This window comes from Salvelinus alpinus, chromosome 24 (genome assembly GCF_045679555.1).
Source record: "Salvelinus alpinus chromosome 24, SLU_Salpinus.1, whole genome shotgun sequence".
Lineage (NCBI taxonomy): Eukaryota > Metazoa > Chordata > Actinopteri > Salmoniformes > Salmonidae > Salvelinus > Salvelinus alpinus.
Genome location: NC_092109.1, coordinates 35,098,174 through 35,121,989, shown reverse-complemented (window position 1 = coordinate 35,121,989; position 23,816 = coordinate 35,098,174). Strand labels below are relative to the sequence as shown.

The 23,816-nt window shown below is 43.1% G+C and overlaps 1 protein-coding gene across 3 annotated transcripts in view; it reads left to right on the top strand.

Moving 5' to 3' along the window:
- The window catches only part of LOC139552730 (bifunctional heparan sulfate N-deacetylase/N-sulfotransferase 1-like), a 146,803-nt gene that overhangs the window by 96,537 nt on the left and 26,450 nt on the right, over positions 1-23,816 (top strand). For all 3 annotated transcript variants that reach the window (XM_071364752.1, XM_071364754.1, XM_071364755.1), the window contains 5 exons: positions 6,105-6,192; positions 8,107-8,261; positions 11,594-11,779; positions 15,156-15,284; positions 15,457-15,639. In XM_071364752.1, coding sequence (XP_071220853.1) covers positions 6,105-6,192; positions 8,107-8,261; positions 11,594-11,779; positions 15,156-15,284; positions 15,457-15,639 — 741 coding nt within the window. The remainder of the gene's footprint in view (positions 1-6,104; positions 6,193-8,106; positions 8,262-11,593; positions 11,780-15,155; positions 15,285-15,456; positions 15,640-23,816) is intronic.

Below are 23,816 nucleotides of genomic sequence, written 5' to 3'. Positions count from 1 at the left end.
ATAAAGCACATTTCAGGCATGGAATGTAATGTGCTGCACAGGAAAAAATTTATAAACAATGAAAATAAATTCTGAATTATTTACAACAAACATAAGATTAAAAAAATAAAGGAATGGCCATCTGAATGACAAAAAAACACTTGAAGGAAAAGCAAAGCTAAGAAGATGTTTTAAGATCTCTGAAATATGTCCACAGTTTCAGGCCCTCAGGTTCTCTCGCAGGCTATTCCAGAGGCTGGGGGAATAACCAAAGGCTGCCTCTCCCTGTCTCTTGGTTCTAGGCTTTGGTATAGTTAAAAGGCCAGTACCAGAGGACCTGAGGGACCTACTGGGTACATAACTTAAAAGCATGTCTGACATGTATTGGGATGCACAATCGTGGATTGATTTCAAAACCAATACAACTCACAGGCAGCCAGTGCAGAGACCCTTAAAACCAGTCTGTGTGCTCTCTGTATGGTCTTAGTCAGTACCTGTGCTGCAACATTATGTATGTTTTGCAGTTGATCAATGGCTTTCTTGGGTAGACCAGACAGGAGAAAATCACAGTAGTCAAGCCTGCTTGTAATAAAAGCTTATCAGCCTGAGAGAGAAACGGCCACACCTCGGTAAAAAGCTATTTTGGTCACATTCCTATTGTGTGACTCAAAAGTTCAGATTCTAAAATAACACCTGCTTTCTGATAACCCTGCCAAGGGTTAACATACACTGCTCAAAAAAATAAAGGGAACACTAAAATAACACATCCTAGATCTGAATGAATGAAATATTCTTATTAAATACTTTTTTCTTTACATAGTTGAATGTGCTGACAACAAAATCACACAAAAATTATCAATGGAAATCAAATTTATCAACCCATGTAGGTCTGGATTTGGAGTCACACTCAAAATTAAAGTGGAAAACCACACTACAGGCTGATCCAACTTTGATGTAATGTCCTTAAAACAAGTCAAAATGAGGCTCAGTAGTGTGTGTGTGTGGCCTCCACGTGCCTGTATGACCTCCCTACAACGCCTGGGCATGCTCCTGATGAGGTGGCGGATGGTCTCCTGAGGGATCTCCTCCCAGACCTGGACTAAAGCATCCGCCAACTCCTGGACAGTCTGTGGTGCAATGTGGCGTTGGTGGATGGAGCAAGACATGATGTCCCAGATGTGCTCAATTGGATTCAGGTCTGGGGAACGGGCGGGCCAGTCCATAGCATCAATGCCTTCCTCTTGCAGGAACTGCTGACACACTCCAGCCACATGAAGTCTAGCATTGTCTTGCATTAGGAGGAACCCAGGGCCAACCGCACCAGCATATGGTCTCACAAGGGGTCTGAGGATCTCATCTCGGTACCTAATGGCAGTCAGGCTACCTCTGGCGAGCACATGGAGGGCTGTGCGGCCCCACAAAGAAATGCCACCCCACACCATGACTGACCCACCGCCAAACCGGTCATGCTGGACGATGTTGCAGGCAGCAGAACGTTCTCCACGGCGTCTCCAGACTCTGTCACGTCTGTCACATGTGCTCAGTGTGAACCTGCTTTCATCTGTGAAGAGCACATGGCGCCAGTGGCGAATTTTCCAATCTTGGTGTTCTCTGGCAAATGCCAAACGTCCTGCACGGTGTTGGGCTGTAAGCACAACCCCCACCTGTGGACGTCGGGCCCTCATACCACCCTCATGGAGTCTGTTTCTGACCGTTTTAGCAGACACGTGCACATTTGTGGCCTGCTGGAGGTCATTTTACAGGGCTCTGGCAGTGCTCCTCCTGCTCCTCCTTGCACAAAGGCGGAGGTAGCGGTCCTGCTGCTGGGTTGTTGCCCTACTACGGCCTCCTCCACGTCTCCTGATGTACTGGCCTGTCTCCTGGTAGCGCCTCCATGCTCTGAACACTACGCTGACAGACACAGCAAACCTTCTTGCCACAGCTCGCATTGATGTGCCATCCTGGATGAGCTGCACTAGCTGAGCCACTTGTGTGGGTTGTAGACTCCGTCTCATGCTACCACTAGAGTGAAAGCACCGCCAGCATTCAAAAGTGACCAAAACATCAGCCAGGAAGCATAGGAACTGAGAAGTGGTCTGTGGTCACCACCTGCAGAACCACTCCTTTATTGGGGGTGTCTTGCTAATTGCCTATCATTTCCACCTGTTGTCTATTCCATTTGCACAACAGCATGTGAAATTTATTGTCAATCAGTGTTGCTTCCTAAGTGGACAGTTTGATTTCACAGAAGTGTGATTGACTTGGAGTTACATTGTGTTGTTTAAGTGTTCCCTTTATTTTTTTGAGCAGTGTATATAACTAAACCCTACCGGACTCAAAATCCAACCTTGTGGAACGCCACATGTGATGTGTGTTTCCTCTGAATTATGTTCTCTAAAGGTGACAAAATCTCGACCGGTTAAACAGGTCCTAAACCAATTTAGAACTGGACCGGACATCCAACCCACCTCTACAGTCTGTCCAGAAGGTCATCATGGTTAACATTGTCGGATGCAGCACTTAAATCCAAGAATACAAGGACAGAGAGCTGTTTGGCATCTGTGATCATTTACCGCTTTAACTAAGGCTGTCTCTCTGCTGTGGTGGGAAAAATATATATATATTTACTGTTTGAAAACCAATTTCTCCAGAATTTTGCACTGTTTTTAGTGCAGTGGGGAAAGTGCCCGTGAACAGGGAGGGATTTAACAATAGCCTGCACTATTTCAGATATGCAATTAAAAACTGGTTTGAATAGGATTGAGAAGGCAGGTTGAAGGCTTAAATTGTGATATCACTTTCCTGAGCACGTCTGTGTAAACGAGGGGGTAAAAAATCCATAGTTCCTTTGCGTGGTAGGCTAGGGCACATATCATTAAACTTCTCATCAAGGCTTGCTTGACTGATACCCAGCCTCATGTTGGTTATCTTATCTCTGAAATATGCCGCAAACTCATCACATTTAGATGGGAGGAAAGTTCACATAGGTTTGAGGGGGTAGGATTTATCAGGCCATCAATGGTTGAGAAGAACACTCTGGAATTATTCTGATTAATAGTGATCAAGTTAGAAAAATGAGTCCGTCTGGCATTTCTAATTGCCTTGTTATATATGCCAAGTTACTGTCTCAGAACATCATAATGGACCTGCAACTTTAACTTTCTCCACTGCCAGTCTTCCTTTCTGCAATTTCTCTTTAATTGATTAGATGCCTCACTCATTCAAGGGGCTCTCTGTTTGGATGGGGCCTTTTTCAACTCTACTGGAGCTATGGCATCAATGGTTACTCTTAATTTGATGTTAAAGTTATTAACTGAATCATCACAAGAGGAAGGCAGAATAGGTGGTGGCGTATTGTTCATACACGCAATAAAATCTGTCGCAACTTCAAAGGTAAGATAGTGTTTCTTAATAATGCGCTATGGGCAACAAGGTCGTAAAAAATCTGTAGTGGTGATCAGATAAAGCAACATCAACAATAGAGGATATGTCAAAAGAACGACCCTTGGTAATAACCAGGTCCAGAGTATGGCCACAGGTAGGGTGGGCCCAGTAACATGTTGGATCAAGTCCGTAGAGCTCAGTAGATTCAGTAATTAAATGGCCTTGGAGTCAGTCTCTTTTTCTTTACTGGCCTTTACAGGGCCACTTTGCCCCTGGGTCATCTGCCTCGAGGTAACCAATGGAATAACAACCAAATGATTAATATTACAGCCACATTTTCTGACAGTCTCGAATCTAACAGAATGATAGGAGATTACCTTTTCTAAACTCACTAGAAGGCAGAGTATAAAAAAACACATCGATTATGTTACTCACAATAACCATAGTGCCATTTGTACAGGAGTTGATATGGTTTCCAAGTCCTCTGTTGCTTTTTCTGACATGGAGGACTGGAGCACCACCAGACCCTGTCTGTCAGTCTTTAAAACGGTTTGCAATGTTGCTGGAAATTATCCTGGAACCCTGACTCATCGACAGCTTTGCTATAGGAGTAATTTAAAAATGAGATGTGGTTTACCTAAGTTACAGCAAGGTCGGTGTACAGCAAGTTCGGTATACTTAGAAAGCAGGTTATCCTTTTCCCGCAGCCGAGCTAACAGCAGGAGGATATCTTCCCTAAACTGCTTGATGGTGGTGCATTTAGGGCAAACAAATCCCTGTCTATTTTCCAGTTCTACCTTATCTTCATCTTGTGATTGTGTGGAAATCATCTAACACCTAAGGCATTTGTGCCCAGCCGGGGATAAAAACACCCGTGGGCTAACACTGTTAGCATTAGCCTGATTTGCTAATGCTAGCATTAGCATTAGCCTGATTTGGCACTGAGCATCAATACATTATCCATCCCCCACACTGTCAACCAAGAGTCAAGACTAAACCGATTCACCTTGGTGGTATGCAGACTGGTTTTATATTGTTCTTAAAGATTTCACACAAACCAGAAAAATATTAAAAATATTTCTGAAACGATATATTCACAGTATTATGAATGAATTGTGGTTAATTTGGTAGTATTTCGTAGTGTGACTGATTTTACTATTTGCAATAGTACTGTACAAAGTTAGAGGTGCACTATTTGATAGATTCCCCCGCTCCCCCTACCTCGGGCTTCCAGTGGGGAGACCTGAGGTCAACCTACCCTCGCCCTCCTCCCCATCTCGTACTTCTGAGTGGGAGACTTTCCCAGGCAGTAGCCTGCCTAGCTTACAAATTAGAATCAGGGAGCTCACTCCGACAAGATGAATTGACCCACAGTTCCACATGGTGACATGATATTGACGTGACGTGCAAATGAGCAATAGAAAACCGATCACGCAAATGTCACCATTCCAAAGAAAAATAGTGTGGCCGCCCCGTACCGCCCCCGGCAAGATTACGCCCTGGGCGGCTGCCCATGTCGCCTATACCTAAATCTGCCACTGACATTGCAGAATCCTTAGCAATACAAACTTTAGCTACAATTTAAGTATTTGATGAAGACTATACTGAACAAAAATATAAACGCATCATGTAAAGTGTTGGTCCCATAAAAGATCCCAGTGATTTTCCGTATGCACTAAAAGCTTATTTCTCTCTTATTTTGTGCACAAATTTGTTTACATCCCTGTTGGTGAGTATTTCTCCTTTGCCAAGATAATCCATCCATCTAACAGGTGTGGCATATCAAACAGCATTATCATTAGACGGGTGCAGGCTTGTGCAGGGGACAACAAAAGGCCGTTCGGAAATGTTATGTTTTGTCACAACACAACGCCATAGATGTCTCAAGTTTTGAGGGCGCTTGCAATTGGCATGCTGACTGCAGAAATGTCCACCGGAGCTGTTGCTAGAGAATTGAATGTAATTTCTCTACCATACCACTCCAACGTCGTTTTAGAGAATTTGGCAGTACGTCCACCCAGCCTCACAACCGCAGACCATGTGTAACCACGCCAGCCCAGGACCTCCACATCAGGCTTCAGCTGCAGGATCGTCTGAGACCAGTCACCTGGACAGCTGATGAAACTGAGGATTATTTCTGTCTATAATAAAGCCCTTTTGTGTGGAATAAACTAATTCTGTTTTGGCTGGGCCTGGCTCCCAAGTGGGTGGGCCTATGCCCATCCATGGCTGCGCCCCTGCCCAGTCATGTGAAATCCATAGATTAGGGCCTAATTTATTTCAATTGACTGATTTCCTTACATGAACTGTAACTCAGTAAATTCGTTGAAATTGTTGCATGTTGCGTTTGATATTTTTCAGTATATTTCATAACAACAACAAACCGAGTGTAGACCGAGTGTAGACCGAGTGTAGACCGAGTGTAGACCGAGTGTAGACCGAGTGTAGACCGAGTGTAGACCGAGTGTAGACCGAGTGTAGACAGTGCTCTGTTGCGCGCTCTGATGACATCTGTTGCGAGTGACAAAGAATGCATATGTGGTGGCCTAGTGGTCTAAGAAACTTCCTCTGACACACACGACGTATCGCTGCTAGCATAGGCTCTTTCAGCACACTTTCTCCTACCTTTCAGCTCCATCTCTCTCTATCCAATAAACATACAACATACTTAAACATATATGTATTTAAAAGAGGGAATGCATGTGAATGAGTCTTAAGTTGTCCCTGTCCCCTCTGTCTAGGCCCTACTGGAGACCCAGAATGACCTCCGAACCTCTGTCCCCAACTTCACCTTCAACCTGGGCTTCTCTGGGAAGTTCTTCCATACTGGTGGGTGGAGTGGACAGACAGACCCACTGCATGACTGTAACACTCAGGGGGATCAAATACAATGTCTTATGGCAGACAATCATCAATAATCTCTCATGGACAGACTACGTAAACATTTGACCAAATGACACGTGATTTTAGTTCTGGGTTAACTGAGATTAGATCATCAGTTACTTCACACAAAAAAATGCATGGATCAAATGTCCAAATCAATTATTGCATTACTGTTGATGCTTAATATAATGAACTTGCTTTAAGATTTGCCCAGCACATACACTACCAGTCAAAAGTTTGGATGCCTACTCATTCAAGGGTTTTTCTTAGTTTTGATTATTTTCTACATTATAGAATAATAGTGAAGACATCAAAACTATGAAATAACACATATGGAATCGTGTAGTAAACAAAAAAAGTGTTAAACAAATCAAATATATTTGAGATTCTTCAAAGTAGCCACCGTTTGCCTTGATGACAGCTTTGCACCTGCTTGGAATTCTCTCAACCAGATTCATGAGGTAGTCACTAGGAATGCATTTCAATTAACAGGTGTGCCTTGTTAAAAGTTAATTTGTGGAATTTATTTCCTTAATATGTTTGAGCCAATCAGTTGTGTTGTGACAAGGTAGGGGTGGTATACAGAATATAGCCCTATTTGGTAAAAGACCAAGTCCATATTATGGCAAGAACAGCTCAAATAAGCAAAGAGAAACGACAGTCCATCATTACTTTAAGACATGAAGGTCAGTCAATCCGGAACAATTCAAGAACTTTGAAAGTTTCTTCAAGTGCAGTCTCAAAAACCATCAAGCGCTATGATGAAACTGGCTCTCATGAGGACTGCCACAGGAAAGGAAGACCCAGAGTTACCTCTGCTGCAGAGGATAAGTTCATTAGAGTTACCAGCCTCAGAAATTGCAGCCCAAATAAATGCTTCACAGAGTTCAAGTAACAGACGCATCTCATCATCAACTGTTCAGAGGAGACTTTGTGAATCAGGCCTTCATGGTCGAATTGCTGCAAAGAAACCACTACTAAAGAACACCAATAGGAATAATAGACTTGCTTGGGCCAAGAAACACAAGCAATGGACATTAGACTGGTGGAAATCTGTCCTTTTGGTCTGAGTCCAAATTAGAGAATTTTGGTCCCAACTGCTGAGTCGTTGTGAGAAGCAGAGTAGGTGAACGGATGATCTCTGCATGTGTGCTTCTCACCGTGAAGCATGGAGGAGGAGGTGTGATGGTGTGGGGTGCCTTGCTGGTGACACTGTCTGTGATCTATTTAGAATTCAAGGCACACTTAACTTGCATGATTACCACCGCATTCTGCAGCAATACGCCATCCCATCTGGTTTGCGCTTAGTGGGACTATGTTTTTCAACAGGACAATGACCCAACACACATCCAGGCTGTGTAAGGGCTATTTGACCAAGGAGAGAGATGGTGTGCTGCATCAGATGACCTGACCTCCACAATCACCCGACATCAACCCAATTGAAATGGTTTGGGATGAGTTGGAAAGCAGAGTGAAGGAAAAGCAGCCAACAACTGCTCAGTATATTTGGGAACTCCTTCCAGTTGAAGCTGGTTAAGAGAATGCCAAGAGTGTACAAAGCTGTCATCAAGGCAAAGGGTGGCTACTTTGAAGAATTTTAAATGTATTTAGATTTGTTTAACACTTTTTGGGTTACTTCATGATTCCAAATGTGTTATTTCATAGTTTTTATGTCTTCACTATTATTCTATGACGTAGAAAATCGTACAAATAAAGAAAAACCCTTGAATGAGTAGGTGTGACCAAACTTTTGACTGATACTGTATATCTAGGTTTTCAACACCAGCACACACCCTTGCCCATGCCATGTCTGTATATATGTAGACTAGACTAAATCCCCTCTGTGTTTCTATGCTCCAGGTACAGATGAGGAGGACCTGGGGGATGACCTGCTCCTCTCCTATGGGAAGGAGTTCTGGTGGTTCCCCCACATGTGGAGTCACATGCAGCCCCACCTCTTCCACAACCAGTCGGTGCTAGCTGAACAGATGCTCCTCAACAGGAGGTTTGCACAGGTAGGTTGGGGGGTCCTGCTCTATGCTGACTGGGGGTACTACTGTTGGTAAAAAAATATTTGAATGAATGTTATAATTTCGTTGACAAAAAATTGATAAAAAAATAAATAACAAATATATACAGTTGAAATCGAAAGTTTAAATATACTTAGGTTGCCTCCCGGGTGGCGCAGTCGTCTAGGGCACTGCATCGCAGTGCTAGCTACGTCACCAGAGTCTCTGGGTTCGCGCCCAGGCTCTGTCGCAGCCGGCCGCGACCGGGAGGTCCGTGGGGTGACGCACAATTGGCATAGCGTCGTCCGGGTTAGGGAGGGTTTGGCCGGTAGGGATATCCTTGTCTCATCGCGCTCCAGCGACTCCTGTGGCGGGCCGGGCGCAGTGCGCGCTAACCAAGGGGGCCAGGTACACGGTGTTTCCTCCGACACATTGGTGCGGCTGGCTTCCGGGTTGGAGGCGCGCTGTGTTAAGAAGCAGTGCGGCTTGGTTGGGTTGTGCTTCGGAGGACGCATGGCTTTCGACCTTCGTCTCTCCCGAGCCCGTACGGGAGTTGTAGCGATGAGACAAGATAGTAATTACTAGCGATTGGATACCACGAAAATTGGGGAGAAAATGGGATAAAATTAATAAATAAAAAAAATAAAAAAATATATATATACACTTAGGTTGGAGTCATTAAAACTCAACCACTCTACAAATTTCTTGTTAACAAACTATAGTTTTGGCAAGTCGGTTAGGACATCTACTTCGTGCATGACACAAGTAATTTTTCCAACAATTGTTTACATACAGATTATTTCACTTATAATTCACTGTATCACAATTCCAGTGGGTCAGAAGTTTACATATACTAAGTTAACTGTGCCTTTAAACAGCTTGGAAAATTCCAGAAAATGATGTCATGGCTTTAGAAGCTTCTGATAGGCTAATTGACATCATTTGAGACAATAGGTGGTGTACCTGTGGATGTATTTCAAGGCCAACCTTCAAACTCAATGCCTCTTTGCTTGACATCATGGAAAATCTAAAGAAATCAGCCAGAAAGAAATAAGTTCTCGACCTCCAAGTCTGGTTCATCCTTGGGAGCAATTTCCAAATGCCTGAAGGTACCACGTTCATCTGTACAAACAATAGTACGCAAGTATGAACACCATGGGACCACGCAGCCGTCATACCGCTCAGGAAGGAGACGCATTCTGTTTCTTAGAGATTAATGTACTTTGGTGCGAAAAGTGCAAATCAATCCCAGAACAACAGCAAAGGACCTTGTGAAGAAACTTATGGAAACCGGTACCAAAGTATCTATATCCACAGTAAAAATGAGTCCTATATTGACATAACCTGAAAGTCCACTCAGCAAGGAAGAAGCCACTGCTCCAAAATCACCATTAAAAAAGCCAGACTACGGTTTGCAACTGCACATGGTGACCAAGATCGTACTTTTTGGATTAATGTCCTCTGCTCCGATGAAACAAAAATGGAACTGTTTGGCCATAATGACCATCGTTATGTTTGGATGAAAAAGGGGGACGCTTGCAAGCCGAAGAACACCATTCCAACCGTGAAGCACGGGGGTGGCAGCATCATGTTGTGGGGGTGCTTTGCTGCAGGAGGAACTGGTGCACTTCACAAAATAAATGGCATCATGAGGAAGGGAAAATTATGTGGATATATTGAAGCAACATCTCAAGACATCAGTCAGGAAGTTAAAGCTTGGTCTCAAATGGGTCTTCCAAATGGACAATGACCCCAAGCATTCTTCCAAAGTTGTGACAAAATGGCTTAAGGACAACTAAGTCATGGTATTGGAGTGGCCATCACAAAGCCCTGACCTCAATCCCAAAGAAGATTTGTGGGCAGAACTGAAAAAGTGTGTGCGAGCAAGGAGGCCTATAAACCTGACTCAGTTACACCAGCTCTGTCAGGAGCAATGGGCCAAAATTCACCCAAATTGTGGGAAGCTTGCTACCCAAAACATTTGACTCAAGTTAAAAAATTTAAAGGCAATCCTACCAAATACTAATTGTGTGTATGTAAACTTCTGACCCACTGGGAATATGATGAAAGAAATAAAAGCTGAAATAAATCATTATCTTTACTATTATTCTGACAATTCACATTCTTAAAATAAGTGGTGATCCTAACTGACCTAAGAGAAGGAATGTTTACTAGGATTAAATGTCAGGAACTGTGAAACTGAGTTTAAATGTATTTATTTAAGGTGTATGTAAACTTCTGACTTCAACTGTGTGTGTGTATACATATATATATATATATAGTAGAATAATAGTGAAGACATGCAATTATCTCATCATAAATGCAATCATCTTTTCAGCAAATGCTTAATAAGAGCACAGTTGTGAGCTGCGGTCGCTTCTATCCTTTAGCAGGTGTTAGTGCTGATAGAACTGGGAGGATGAGCCAGGTAGTTTCCAGTCTTTCACTATGTGATAATCTTCACATACATACACTACCTGTCAAAAGTTTTAGAACACCTGCTCATTCAAGGGTTTTTCTTTATTTTTACTATTTTCTACATTATAGAATAATAGTGAAGACATCAAAACTATGAAATAACACATGGAATCATGTAGTAACCAAAAAAGTATCATGTAGTAACCAAATCAAAATATATTTTAGATGCGAGATTCTTCAAAGTAGCCACCCTTTGCCTTGATGACAGCTTTGCACACTCTTGGCATTCTCTCAACCAGCTTCACCTGGAATGCTTTTCCAACAGTCTTGAAGGTGTTCCCACTTATGCTGAGCACTTGTTGGCTGCTTTTCCTTCACTCTGCGGTCCGACTCATCCCAAACCATCTCAATTGGGTTGAGGTTGGGTGAGGTTGGAGGCCAGGTCATCAGATGCAGCACACTCCATCCCTATCCTACTTGGTCAAATAGCCCTTACACAACCTGTAGGTTGTCCTGTTGAAAAACAAAAACAAATGATTGTCCCACTAAGCTCAAACCAGATGGGATGGAGTATCGCTGCAGTATGCTGTGGTAGCCATGCTGGTTAAGTGTGTCTTGAATTCTAGATAAATCACTGACAGTGTCACCAGCAAAGCACCATCACACCTCCATCTCAAGGCAAAGGGTGGCTGCTTTGAAGAATCTCAAATATAAAAAATATATTTTGATTTAACACTTTTGGTTACTACATGAATCCGTATATGTTATTTCATAGTTTCGGTGTCTTCACTATTATTGTGCAATGTAGAAAATAGTAAAAAATAAAGAAAAACCTGTGTGTGTGTGTGAATTTATGTATTAATAGCAAGGGTGATTTAAATGCTAACAATGTGTTGAATCCACTGGTTGTCTCTTCCCAGGAGTATGGCATCCCCACCAACATGGGCTACGCGGTGGCTCCCCACCACTCTGGGGTGTACCCCGTCCACGTCCAGCTGTACGACGCTTGGAAGAAGGTGTGGGGCATCAAGGTGACCAGCACGGAGGAGTACCCCCACCTCAAACCTGCCCGCTTCAGACGAGGATTCTACCACAGTGGCATCAGTGTAAGGACTCACCCCTATTCCCCCCCCCCCCCTCTCTCTCTCTCTCTCTCTCTCTCTCTCTCACTCACACACTCACACTCTCACACTAGGTTCTACTGTACGTATAAACTAGCAATTCTTGAAACTAAGTCTTAGTTGGTATTTTCAGTCCTGGGTTTGTGCTCAATAATTTAACTAGAAGTATTAAATTAGGCTGTTTGAAGTATTTACTCTGGTTTAAGTGTAGACAGATGCATTGCACCTCTGTCTTTTGGGAAGTGCTGGGTATTGGAATCCTTGCGTGTGCCTTTGAAAGGACAAAGCTTTATTTTTTTGGTGTGCTTGAACAATTTAGTTTAGCTGTTGGGAACAACGCGCTGAGTAGAGTGAAGGATCAGTAGTGCTGAAGTACTCGTGTTGCCATGCCCTAGTGGCGTGGTCTTTTCACTGCCCCTCAGTGTCTGTGTCTCTCTCTCTGCTCCTCCCCACACCCCATGGAATAAAGCATGCTGACAGACAGATGGAGCAGTGTGAATGATCATTATGGAAATTGCCATGTTTATCACTCTCAACAAGACAATCTCACCGCAAATGACAGCCTTGGCAAAATCAACAAAGACAACTGCTAGCTTGTGATGTGACAAGAACATTCCATTTTTTTTGACAAATGTTAATCTGTCTGTCAATGCCAATTTATGTACAGTATCTTTACAAAGTGTAATTTTATGTCCATATGCTTGGCCTGGACATAAACAACAGCTTGCCTCTTTAAGAAATGTATGCTTAAATGTCTCAGATTTTAGAGCTTAAAGACATTTGTATTTTATTAATGTACCAACTTTGTTGTGATTTTTTTATTTTTTTTCCATTATCCTGGTAGAATACTCCTGTTCTAGACCCAGCAGTTTTCTGTTATATGTCTGGTGGAAGAGTGTGATGTCACGAAGATGTTAATTCCGATCTCGACACGTCCCTGTGAAATATACACCGGGAACTTGGCAGAGACTCTGAGGTGTCTCTTCTCTTCTTTCTTCCACTCTCTCTTTCCCCTTAATCAGCAGTCTGTGACTCCCGTTAGCTGTGACCCGCTCTGTGTTTTATAAAGCAGAGAGAGAAAAGCCTGTGAGCTTCAGTCTGTATCCAGCCTTCCCTTCCTTTCTCTTTCTAAGCATCTCAGTACTGCCTTAGCTGCTGCTTCTACCCCTAGCCCTAGCTAGCAAAGATTACTGCCTGATCGATACACCGTGTAGCTAGCTAACATCACAGCCTGATAGATACACTGTGTAGCTAGCTAACATCACAGCCTGATGGATACACTGTGTAGCTAGCTAACATCACAGCCTGATAGATACACTGTGTAGCTAGCTAACATCACAGCCTGATAGATACACCGTGTAGCTAGCAAAGATTACAGCCTGATCGATACACCGTGTAGCTAGCTAACATCACAGCCTGATAGATACACTGTGTAGCTAGCTAACATCACAGCCTGATAGATGCACTGTGTAGCTAGCTAACATCACAGCCTGATGGATACACCATGTAGCTAGCTAACATCACAGCCTGATGGATACACCATGTAGCTAGCTAACATCACAGCCTGATGGATACACTGTGTAGCTAGCTAACATCACAGCCTGATGGATACACTGTGTAGCTAGCTAACATCACAGCCTGATGGATACACCGTGTAGCTAGCTAACATCACAGCCTGATGGATACACTGTGTAGCTAGCTAACATCACAGCCTGATGGATACACTGTGTAACTAGCTAACATTACAGCCTGATAGATGTTGAGATTGTGTTGTTGACCATGTGGTGCAAGGACAACAACCTCTCCCTCAACGTGATCAAGACAAAGGCGATGATTGTGGACTACAGGAAAAGGAGGACTGAGCACGCCCCCATCCTCATCGACAGGGCTGTAGTGGAGCAGATTGAGAGCTTCAAGTTCCTTGGTGTCCACATCACCAGCAAACTAACATGGTCCAAGCACACCAAGACAGTCGTGAAGAGGGCACGACAAAACCTATTCCCCGTCAGGAGACTGCAAAGTTTTGGCATGGGTCCTCAGATCCTAAAGGTTTTACAGCTGCACCATCGAGAGCATCCTGACGGGTTGCATCACTGCCTGGTATGGCAACTGCTCCGCATCCGACTGCAAGGCACTACAGAGGGTAGTGTGTACGGCCCAGTACATCACCAGGACGAAGCTTCCTGCCATCCGGGACCTCTATGCCAGGCGGTGTTGGAGGAAGGCCCAAAAATTGTCAGACTCCAGCCACCCTAGTCAGACTGTTCTCTCTGCTACCACACGGCAAGCAGTACCGGAGCGCCAAGTCTAGGTCCAAGAGGCTTTTAAACAGCTTCTACCCCCAAGCCATAAGTCTCCTGAACAGCTAATCAAATGGCTACCCAGACTTTTGCATTGCCCCCCCCCCCCCCCACCCCCCACGCTGCTGCTACTCTGTTATTATCTATGCATTGCCACTTTAATAACTCTACCTGCATGTACATAATTACCTCGACACCGGTGCCCCCGCACATTGACACATTGGTTCTGTACCGGTACCCCCTGTACATAGCACCGCTTTTGTTATTTACTGCTGCTCTACTTATTTGTTATTCTTATCTCTTACTTTTTTTTTAGGTATTTTCTTAACTGCATTGTTGGTTAAGGGCTTGTAAGTAAGCATTTTACTGTAAGGTCTACACCTGTTGTATTTGGTGCATGTGACAAATAAAATTCGATTTGATACACCATGTAGCTAGCTAACATCACAGCCTGATGGATACACTGTGTAGCTAGCTAACATCACAGCCTGATGGATACACTGTGTAGCTAGCTAACATCACAGCCTGATGAATACACTGTAGCTAGCTAACATCACAACCTGATGGATACACTGTGTAGCTAGCTAACATCACAGCCTGATGGATACACTGTGTAGCTAGCTAACATCACAGCCTGATGGATACACTGTGTACAGCACCTAGGCTGAACAGACAGTGTAATGTTTTCCAGGTCGTTCTGCTCCTGTGATTGTGTGCTCGGATGCCAATCGATTGTGTGTTTTATTGTGTTTCAACTATGTTAGGACAGAGGCTTTATGTTTGGCTCGAGAAATGGGTTTTGCTGACAGCATTAAGATTTGCGTCACATTTTATTCTCCACAGTGTGATCTCTAGTTTACGGGGATAATTGAATCACCTGAGCTGTCAGTGAAGTGGAAACAACACATCGAGGTAGTGTCACCGAGCATTTATGGCTCTGTTTGAATGTTTGTGTATTTGATTTGTTGTTGACTGGGAATCAGCAGGGTGTGGTTATATTAGGACACTCCCCACTGTGCAGATGTGTTGCTATGTAATATTAATTGTGTTGTGTACTGTAGGTGCTGCCGAGGCAGACGTGTGGCCTGTTTACTCACACCATCTTCTACAACGAGTATCCTGGAGGACCCAAGGAGCTGGACAAACTCATCAACGGAGGGGAGCTCTTCCTCACAGTGCTCCTCAACCCGGTGAGACCAGACACACCTCCATCACATCAGGAGAGGAAGGCTCTATGGTTGCTTTAGCCCTTCATGTCCCCTCAAATGTATTTCCTGCAACAGTGGTTGGAAGTGACATTGCAGCCTGCATTGCATTGTGTTTTTCTCTGAACGTTGTTCTGTGTTGATTCCTTCCTCACAGATCAGCATCTTCATGACCCACCTGTCTAACTACGGGAACGACCGTCTGGGTCTGTACACCTTTAGGAACCTGGTGAAGTTCCTCCAGACATGGACTAACCTGCGGCTGCAGACCCTGGCGCCTGTGCAGCTGGCCCAGCGTTACTTACAGATCTTTCCAGAGGAGAGGGACCCCATCTGGCAGGTGGGTGCGTGTGTGTGTGAGAGGCCATGTGAGCTGTGGGTCACTGGGTTTGTGGAGCTCGGGGACTATCATAAACCAGGCTGTCATTTTAGAGAAGGCTAGACAGGAGCTAAAGACTTTGCTTTTTCAATCAGACTCCATTGCATCCTACAGTGCAAGTCCTTTTGACTCAGACCATTGCATCCTACAGTGCAAGTCCTTTTGACTCAGACCATTGCATCCTACAGTGCAAGTGCTTTTGACTCAGACCATTGCATCCTACAGTGCAAGTAATTTTGACTCAGTCTCAATTGCTTCTTACAGTGCAAGTCTTATTTGGGTTTAGAGCTACGAGAGGCTGGCTCTTTGAACTGTGGTTTTGTGGGGGGAGCAGACTTAGACACTGTTTCCCAACAACACAGGAAGAAGATGGTTTCTTTCCCTAAGACGTCCAACTGCCATCTTGGCAGTTCCTCACACTGTCAGTGTGGAGTTGTCACAGTGTAGAAGTTAATGTGTGGAGTTGTCACAGAGTGTAGAAGTCCGTGTGGAGTTGTCACAGTGTAGAAGTTAATGTGTGGAGTTGTCACAGAGTGTAGAAGTCAGTGTGGAGTTGACAGAGTGTAGAAGTCAGTGTGGAGTTGACACAGAGTGTAGAAGTCAGTGTGGAGTTGACACAGAGTGTAGAAGTCAGTGTGGAGTTGACACAGAGTGTAGAAGTCAGTGTGGAGTTGACACAGAGTGTAGAAGTCAGTGTGGAGTTGACACAGAGTGTAGAAGTCAGTGTGGAGTTGACACAGAGTGTAGAAGTCAGTGTGGAGTTGACACAGAGTGTAGAAGTCAGTGTGGAGTTGACACAGAGTGTAGAAGTCAGTGTGGAGTTGACACAGAGTGTAGAAGTCAGTGTGGAGTTGACACAGAGTGTAGAAGTCAGTGTGGAGTTGACACAGAGTGTAGAAGTCAGTGTGGAGTTGACACAGAGTGTAGAAGTCAGTGTGGAGTTGACACAGAGTGTAGAAGTCAGTGTGGAGTTGACACAGAGTGTAGAAGTCAGTGTGGAGTTGACACAGAGTGTAGAAGTCAGTGTGGAGTTGACACAGAGTGTAGAAGTCCGTGTGGAGTTGACACAGAGTGTAGAAGTCCGTGTGGAGTTGACACAGAGTGTAGAAGTCCGTGTGGAGTTGACACAGAGTGTAGAAGTCCGTGTGGAGTTGACACAGAGTGTAGAAGTCCGTGTGGAGTTGACACAGAGTGTAGAAGTCCGTGTGGAGTTGACACAGAGTGTAGAAGTTTAGAGTAAACTTGTGCCTGCCTGGGTCTAGAGGTTTCTTCAACACAGCACTGTGTTAAATGTATTGGGATTAATATGATAGCCTGGTCGCCTCATTACCCATGAGGCAGTTGGCAGTGGGGAGGGAAGGAGGTAGATAGATTTAGGGCAGTTGGTATCGTCTTGTGCCTCAGGGTCAATCTGCATGTCATGAAGCCGCGGGCCTTGCAGGGCTGCTCTGAGCTATCTTCCACATAGATACACTGAAGGTTTCTAACCACTCAGGAAGACCAATGAAAAGGCACCCTTCCTGATACTGATTATGGGTTCTTTCCTTAGTCCCTTCTTGTTGGGACTAAGGAGCATAATTGATCAAGGGGTGATTTAGAAACCAAATGTTTGAGTCTGCTCCCCCAAACCTCTGTTAGACTAGACTGGTTGGGTTCATTTGAGCTGAATTAAAAGCACCCCTCTTGGCACATTGTTGGTCCCACAGGGTGGATACAGTTGTCTGTAACCGTTGTGCCACATGTTAGTACACACACACACACAGGTCTCACTGCTTTACCACACTAACAAGTCCCCTGGCCAAGTTAGTGGTAGACTTTAATTGCAAACAGACTGCCGCTATATATGAGACTGGTGTGTGTGTGAGAATAGTGTTGTACCAGTCAAAAGTTTGGACACACCTACTCAATCAAGGGTTTTACTTTATTTTTACATCGTAGAATAATAGTGAAGACATCAACTATGGAATCATGTAATAACCAAAAAAGTGTTAAACAAATCAAAACATTTGAGATTCTTCAAAGTAGCCACCCTTTGCCTTGATGACAGCTTTGCAAGCTCTTGACATTCTCTCAACCAGCTTCATGAGTTAGTCACCTGGAATGCATTTCAGTTAACTTCTTGACGCTAGGGGTCATATTTTTTTTATAACGTTCCCAAGGTAAACGGACTATTTCTCAGGTCCAGATCGTAGAATATGCATATAATGTACAGATTAGGATAGAAAACACTCCAAAGTTTCCAAAACTGTCAAAATATTGTCTGTGAGTATAACAAAACTGATTCTGCAGGCGAAAACCTGAGAAAATCTAACCCGGAAGTGATATATATATATATTTTTTAATCTGTGTTTCCTGGCCAGTCTTTCTTCCATTTAAAGGGGTATCAACCAGATTCCTTTTCCAATGGCTTCCTCAGGCTGTGACCAGGCTTTAGACATAGTTTCAGGCTTTTATTTTGAAAAATGAACAAGATTTTTCAAAAGTAGTCAGGTGTCCTCTGAATAGTTCCTGAGCGCGAGAGGGGAGCTCTCCATTTTCCTTTTCTCTCTTATTGAATAGGTTACGGTCCGGTTGAAATATTATCGATTATGTTTGTTAAAAACAACCTGAGGATTGATTATAAAAAACATTTGACATGTTTCTACGACCATTACTGATACTTTTTGGAATTTTCGTCGAACGGAACGAGGCTTTAGTTTTCTGAACATAACGCGCAACCCAAATGGCGTTTTTTGTTATAAAAGTAATATTTATCGAACAAAAAGAACATTTGTTGTGTAACTGGGAGTCTCGTGAGTGCAAACATCCAAAGATTATCAAAGGAAAGTGATTAATTTGATTGCTTTTCTGACTTTTGTGACCAAGCTAATATAAGGCTAACTGTTCTAGCATTGATTGATACACTCACAAAAGCTTGGATTTCTTTCTCTGTAAAGCATATTTTCAAAATCTGACACGATAGGTGGATTAACAACAAGCTAAACTGTGTTTTGGTATATTTCACTTGTGATTGCATGATTATAAATATTGTTTGTAATATTTTTGAATTTGGCGCCCTGCAATTCTGCGGTTGTTTAGGGAAATGATCCCGCTAAAGGGATCTGTGCGCAGAGAGGTTAACAGGTGTGCCTTGTTAATTTGTGGATTTTTTTCCCTCAATGTATTTGAGCCAATCAGTTGTGTTGTGACTAGGGCTGTGGCGGTCACAAAATGTTGTCAGCCGGTGATTGTCAAGCAAATAACTGTCGGTCTCATGGTAATTGACCGTTAATTAACATAAACACATTTAGCATCTCCTGGCTTCCATACAAACCATTATAAAAAGTCTAATAAATCCATGTAATATAGCCTACACTTTCACAATAAATCCATTATTTATTTTAGACAGGTCTAAAGAAGCATGATATGGAGAAAATGTAGTCTATTTCAGAAGAAAAAAATAGCATACTCATGTGGCTAGGCCAAATGGCTGTGGGCTACGCTAGTTCATTTAGCAGACAAGATTTGGCATTATTTTATAGTATGAAGAATGCAAAAGAATGCAATTGAACAAAGTTTAATCAAATATAAATATTGTATCCGAACATTTCAGGGAGTGCGCACATGAGTCTATTCTGTGTTGAGCGATTAACAAAGAAACAGGTTCTCCTATATGCCTAATTTAGAGTTATTCATGTAACTTTAGTTACTCTACAAACGTTGGGCTATATGTTTTGAGTTTTGCATTGTAAGGCTGCATGATGAGATTCTAATGATGATTTGAAAAGATTTGCTTGAAAGGCATGAGCTCTGCTTTGTTTTTTTGCGCAGGCTGTACACACTTCATCAGTCTCTCATTCACAATTTGACAAGCACTTGATAATGCCTCAAATTTCAGAGCAGCATTCCCTTTGTGGCCAGATTGCACCCTAAAAAAATCTGTCTTTTGCGGCGTTGTGCCCTTCTCCTGGAGTGTTCCCCGGTAGGCCGTCATTGAAAATAAGAATTTGTTCAAAACTGAATTGCTTAGTTAAATAAAAAATGTATTCTCCCGGAGTGTGCTGCGCAATCGGAAGCTCTCTCACTCACATGGCTCTCCGTCACGTGATCTAGTCTTTCTCACAGGCTGCAAATGAAGATGGGCACATCAGGAAAGCAACTGCGCGCCTCATCCAATTCCGAGATGCATATTGGAAGAACTGTCCACATTTACTTTGTCAGCCAACATGAGTAGGCCTAACGAACAGAAAAAGCACTAGCCTATGTCAATCTACTATCCCCCATAGTACAAAAGTCGACCTACTCTGTGCGAGAAATAAATATTCCAAACATCGTCTGGGACAGTTGTGGGATGCGATAGGTCCCAAATGAATACGACCACTAGCATCAAAACATATTTTTTAAGCAATGTGGCTGATGCAACAGATCAGAACGTTTAGCTTAAAATGTTGATAAATTATTAGGCTATTTCTTCACATTATGAGCGCAGCAATGCACGCATGGCAGTAGGCTGTAAGTGTGAATGTTCCATTAGTGGGAAAACACCATTCTCAAAAGTGACTGCAAATGCAATTATAAATGTAATGCTTTTATTATAATGGTGCGTTTTTATGGCGCAAACTATCTTCCCCAAACTTGAAACTCACGCTCTGCTTATATACAGTTGAAGTCGGAAGTTTACAAACACTTAGGTTGGAGTCATTAAAACTTGTTTTTCAACCACTCCACAAATTTCTTGTTAACAAGTCGGTTAGGACATCTACTTTGTGCATGACACAGGTCATTTTTCCTACATTTGTTTACAGACAGATTATTTCACTTATAATTCACTGTATCACAATTCCAGTGGGTCAGAAGTTTACATACACTCAGTTGACTGTGCCTTTAAACAGCTTGAAAAATTCCAGAAAATTATGTCATGGCTTTAGAAGCTTCTGATAGGCTAATTGACATCATTTGAGCCAATTGGAGGTGTAGCTGTGGATGTATTTCAAGGCCTACCTTCAAACTCAGTGCCTCTTTGCTTGAGATCATGGGAAAATCAAAAGAAATCAGCCAAGACTTCAGGAAAAAAATGTGTAGACCTCCACAAGTCTGGTTCATCCTTGGGAGCAATTTCCAAACACCTAAAGGTACCACGTTCATCTGTACAAACAATAGTACACAAGTTTAAACATCATGGGACCACGCAGCCGTCATACCGCTCAGGAAGGAGACGCATTCTGTCTCCTAGAGATGAACGTACTTTGGTGCGAAAAGTGCAAATCAATCCCAGAACAACAGTGAAGGACCTTGTGAAGATGCTGGAGGAAACGGGTACAAAAGTATCTATATCCACATTAAAACGAGTCCTATATCGACATAACCTGAAAGGCCGCTCAGCAAGGAAGAAGCCACTGCTCCAAAACCGCCATAAAAAAAGCCAGACTACGGTTTGCGACTGCACATGAGGACTTAGATCGTACTTTTTGGAGAAATGTCCTCTGGTCTGATGAAATAAAAATAGAACTGTTTGGCTATAATGACCATCGTTATGTTTGGAGGAAAAAGGGGGAGGCTTGCAAGCTGAAGAACACCATCCCAACCGTGAAGCACGGGGGTGGCAGCATCATGTTGTGAGGGTGCTTTGCTGCAGGAAGGACTGGTGCACTTCACAAAATAGATGGCAGGAAAATTATGTGGATATATTGAAGCAACATCTCAAGACATCAATCAGGAAGTTGAAGCTTTGTCTCAAATGGGTCTTCCGAATGGACAATGACCCCAAGCATACTTCCAAAATTGTGGCAAAATGGCTTAAGGACAACAAAGTCAAGGTATTGGAGTGGCCATCACAAAGCCCTGACCTCAATCCTATAGAAAATGTGTGGGCAGAACTGAAAAAGTGTGTGCAAGCAAGGAGGCCTACAAACCTGACTCAGTTACACCAGCTCTGTCAGGAGGAATGGGCCAAATTTCACCCAACTTATTGTGGGAAGCTTGTGGAAGGATACCAGAAACGTTTGACCCAAAAAAACTATTTAAAGGCAATGCTACCAAATACTAATTGAGTGTATGTAAACTTCTGACCCACTGTGAATGTGATGAAAGAAATAAAAGCTGAAATAAATCATTCTCCCTACTATTATTCTGACATTTCACATTCTTAAAATAAAGTGGTAATTCTAACTGACCTAAGACAGGGAATTTTTGCTCTGATTAAATGTCAGGAATTGTGAAAAACTGAGTTTAAATGTATTTAGCTAAGGTGTGTTAACTTCTGACTTCAACTGTATGCCAGTTAGGCTCTACACCCCTTGTAAACCGGATTAATGTGCTCAATTTTAAGAATTTATTTGTCCACTTGTTGTGATCCAAGCCTTATCAAAATGTATAGGCCTATGGGCTAGATGACATGAGGCTACATGAGGTGTTGAAAAAGTTGCAAAATAAAGGCGTTGGTTCTTATGCTGGGAATCATTCACAAGTTATAATATATAATTCACAAGTGAGGCTAATATTGTCACCCATCAGACTTTTCTTGATTTAATCTTGTCTTTACATATACTAAATAATATATGTGACATTTTTTTGATTTAGAATTTACCATTATGCACCTTCATCGAGATGGGCAGTGGGAAAAAAATAAATGTAATCTATGCACTTAGATAGCGAATGGAAGACGCTTTTCCCCGTGGCTTATTTTTATGCCTGCCAGGTAGGCTATACTCAAGCAATGTGCTTGATATTAGGTAAGTTGAGAAATAAATATAGTAGGCCTAGCCTTTAGAAAGCTGACGCAATCCACATCTTTTTATTAGCACCCATCACTGTTTTCGCCCACATTTGCATAGCCTATAGAAATGTTGCGCAACATGAGATCATGGGCTCTTATGACGTGTTTGATTAGATTTTCGAATACATTTGCATTGATGTCAGAGTAATTAGAGGGACAATAGAGTGCTGAGTGCCAGGCAGTTAGCAAGTTTGGTAGGCTACTAATGACCAGCAGCAGCATCAGAGCATGGAAAAGCCTAATTACCGTGACTAAACGGTCATGTGGCATTTGACTACTCCCTTCATGACTCGTGATAACCGGTGTCGCAGTAATACTGTCACTGCAACAGCCCTAGTTGTGACATGGTAGGGGTGGTTTACAGAAGATAGCCCTATTTGGTAAAAGACCAAGTCCATATTATGGCAAGAACAGCTCAAATATGGAAAGAGAAACGACAGTCCATCATTACTTTAAGACATGGTCAGTCAATCCGGAACATTTCAAAGACTTTGAAAATTTCTTTAAGTGCAGTCACAAAAAACATCAAGTGCTATAATGAAACTGGCACTCATGAGGACCACCACAAGAAAGGAAAGCCCAGAGTTACCTCTGCTGCAGAGGATAAGTTCATTAGTTTCCAGCCTCAGAAATTGCAGCCCAAATAAATGCTTCACAGAGTTCAAGTAACAGACACATCTCAACATCAACTGTTCAGAGGAGACTGTGTGAATCAGGCCATCATGGTCAAATTGCTGCAAAGAAACCACTAAAGGACACCAATAAGAAGAGACTTTCTTGGACCAAGAAACACGAGCAATGGACTTTAGACCGGTGGAAATGTGTCCTTTGGTCTGAGTCCAAATGTGAGATATTTGGTTCCAACCGCTGTGTCTTTGTGAGACAGAGTAGATGAACAGATGATCTCCACATGTGTGGTTCCTATTGTGAAGCATGGTGGAGGAGGTGTGGGGGTGCTTTGCTGGTGACACTGTCAGTGATGTATTTAGAATTCAAGGCACACTTAACCAGCATGGCTACCACAGCATTCTGCAGCAATACGACATCCCACCTGGTTTGCGCTTGGTGGGAATATCCTTTGTTTTTCAACAAGACAATGACCCAACACACCTCCAGGCTTTGTACGGGCTATTTTGCCAAGAAGGATAGGGATGGTGTGCTGCGTCAGATGACCTGGCCTCCACAATCCCCCTACCTCAGCCCAATTGAGATGAGTTAGACCACAGAGTGAAGGAAAAGCAGCCAACAAGTGCTTAGCATATGTGGGAACTCCTTCAAGACTGTTAGAAAAGCATTCCAGGTGAAGCTGGTTGAGAGAAGGCCAAGAGTGTGCAAAGCAGTTATCAATGCAAAGGGTGGCTACTTTGAAGAATCTCGCATCTAA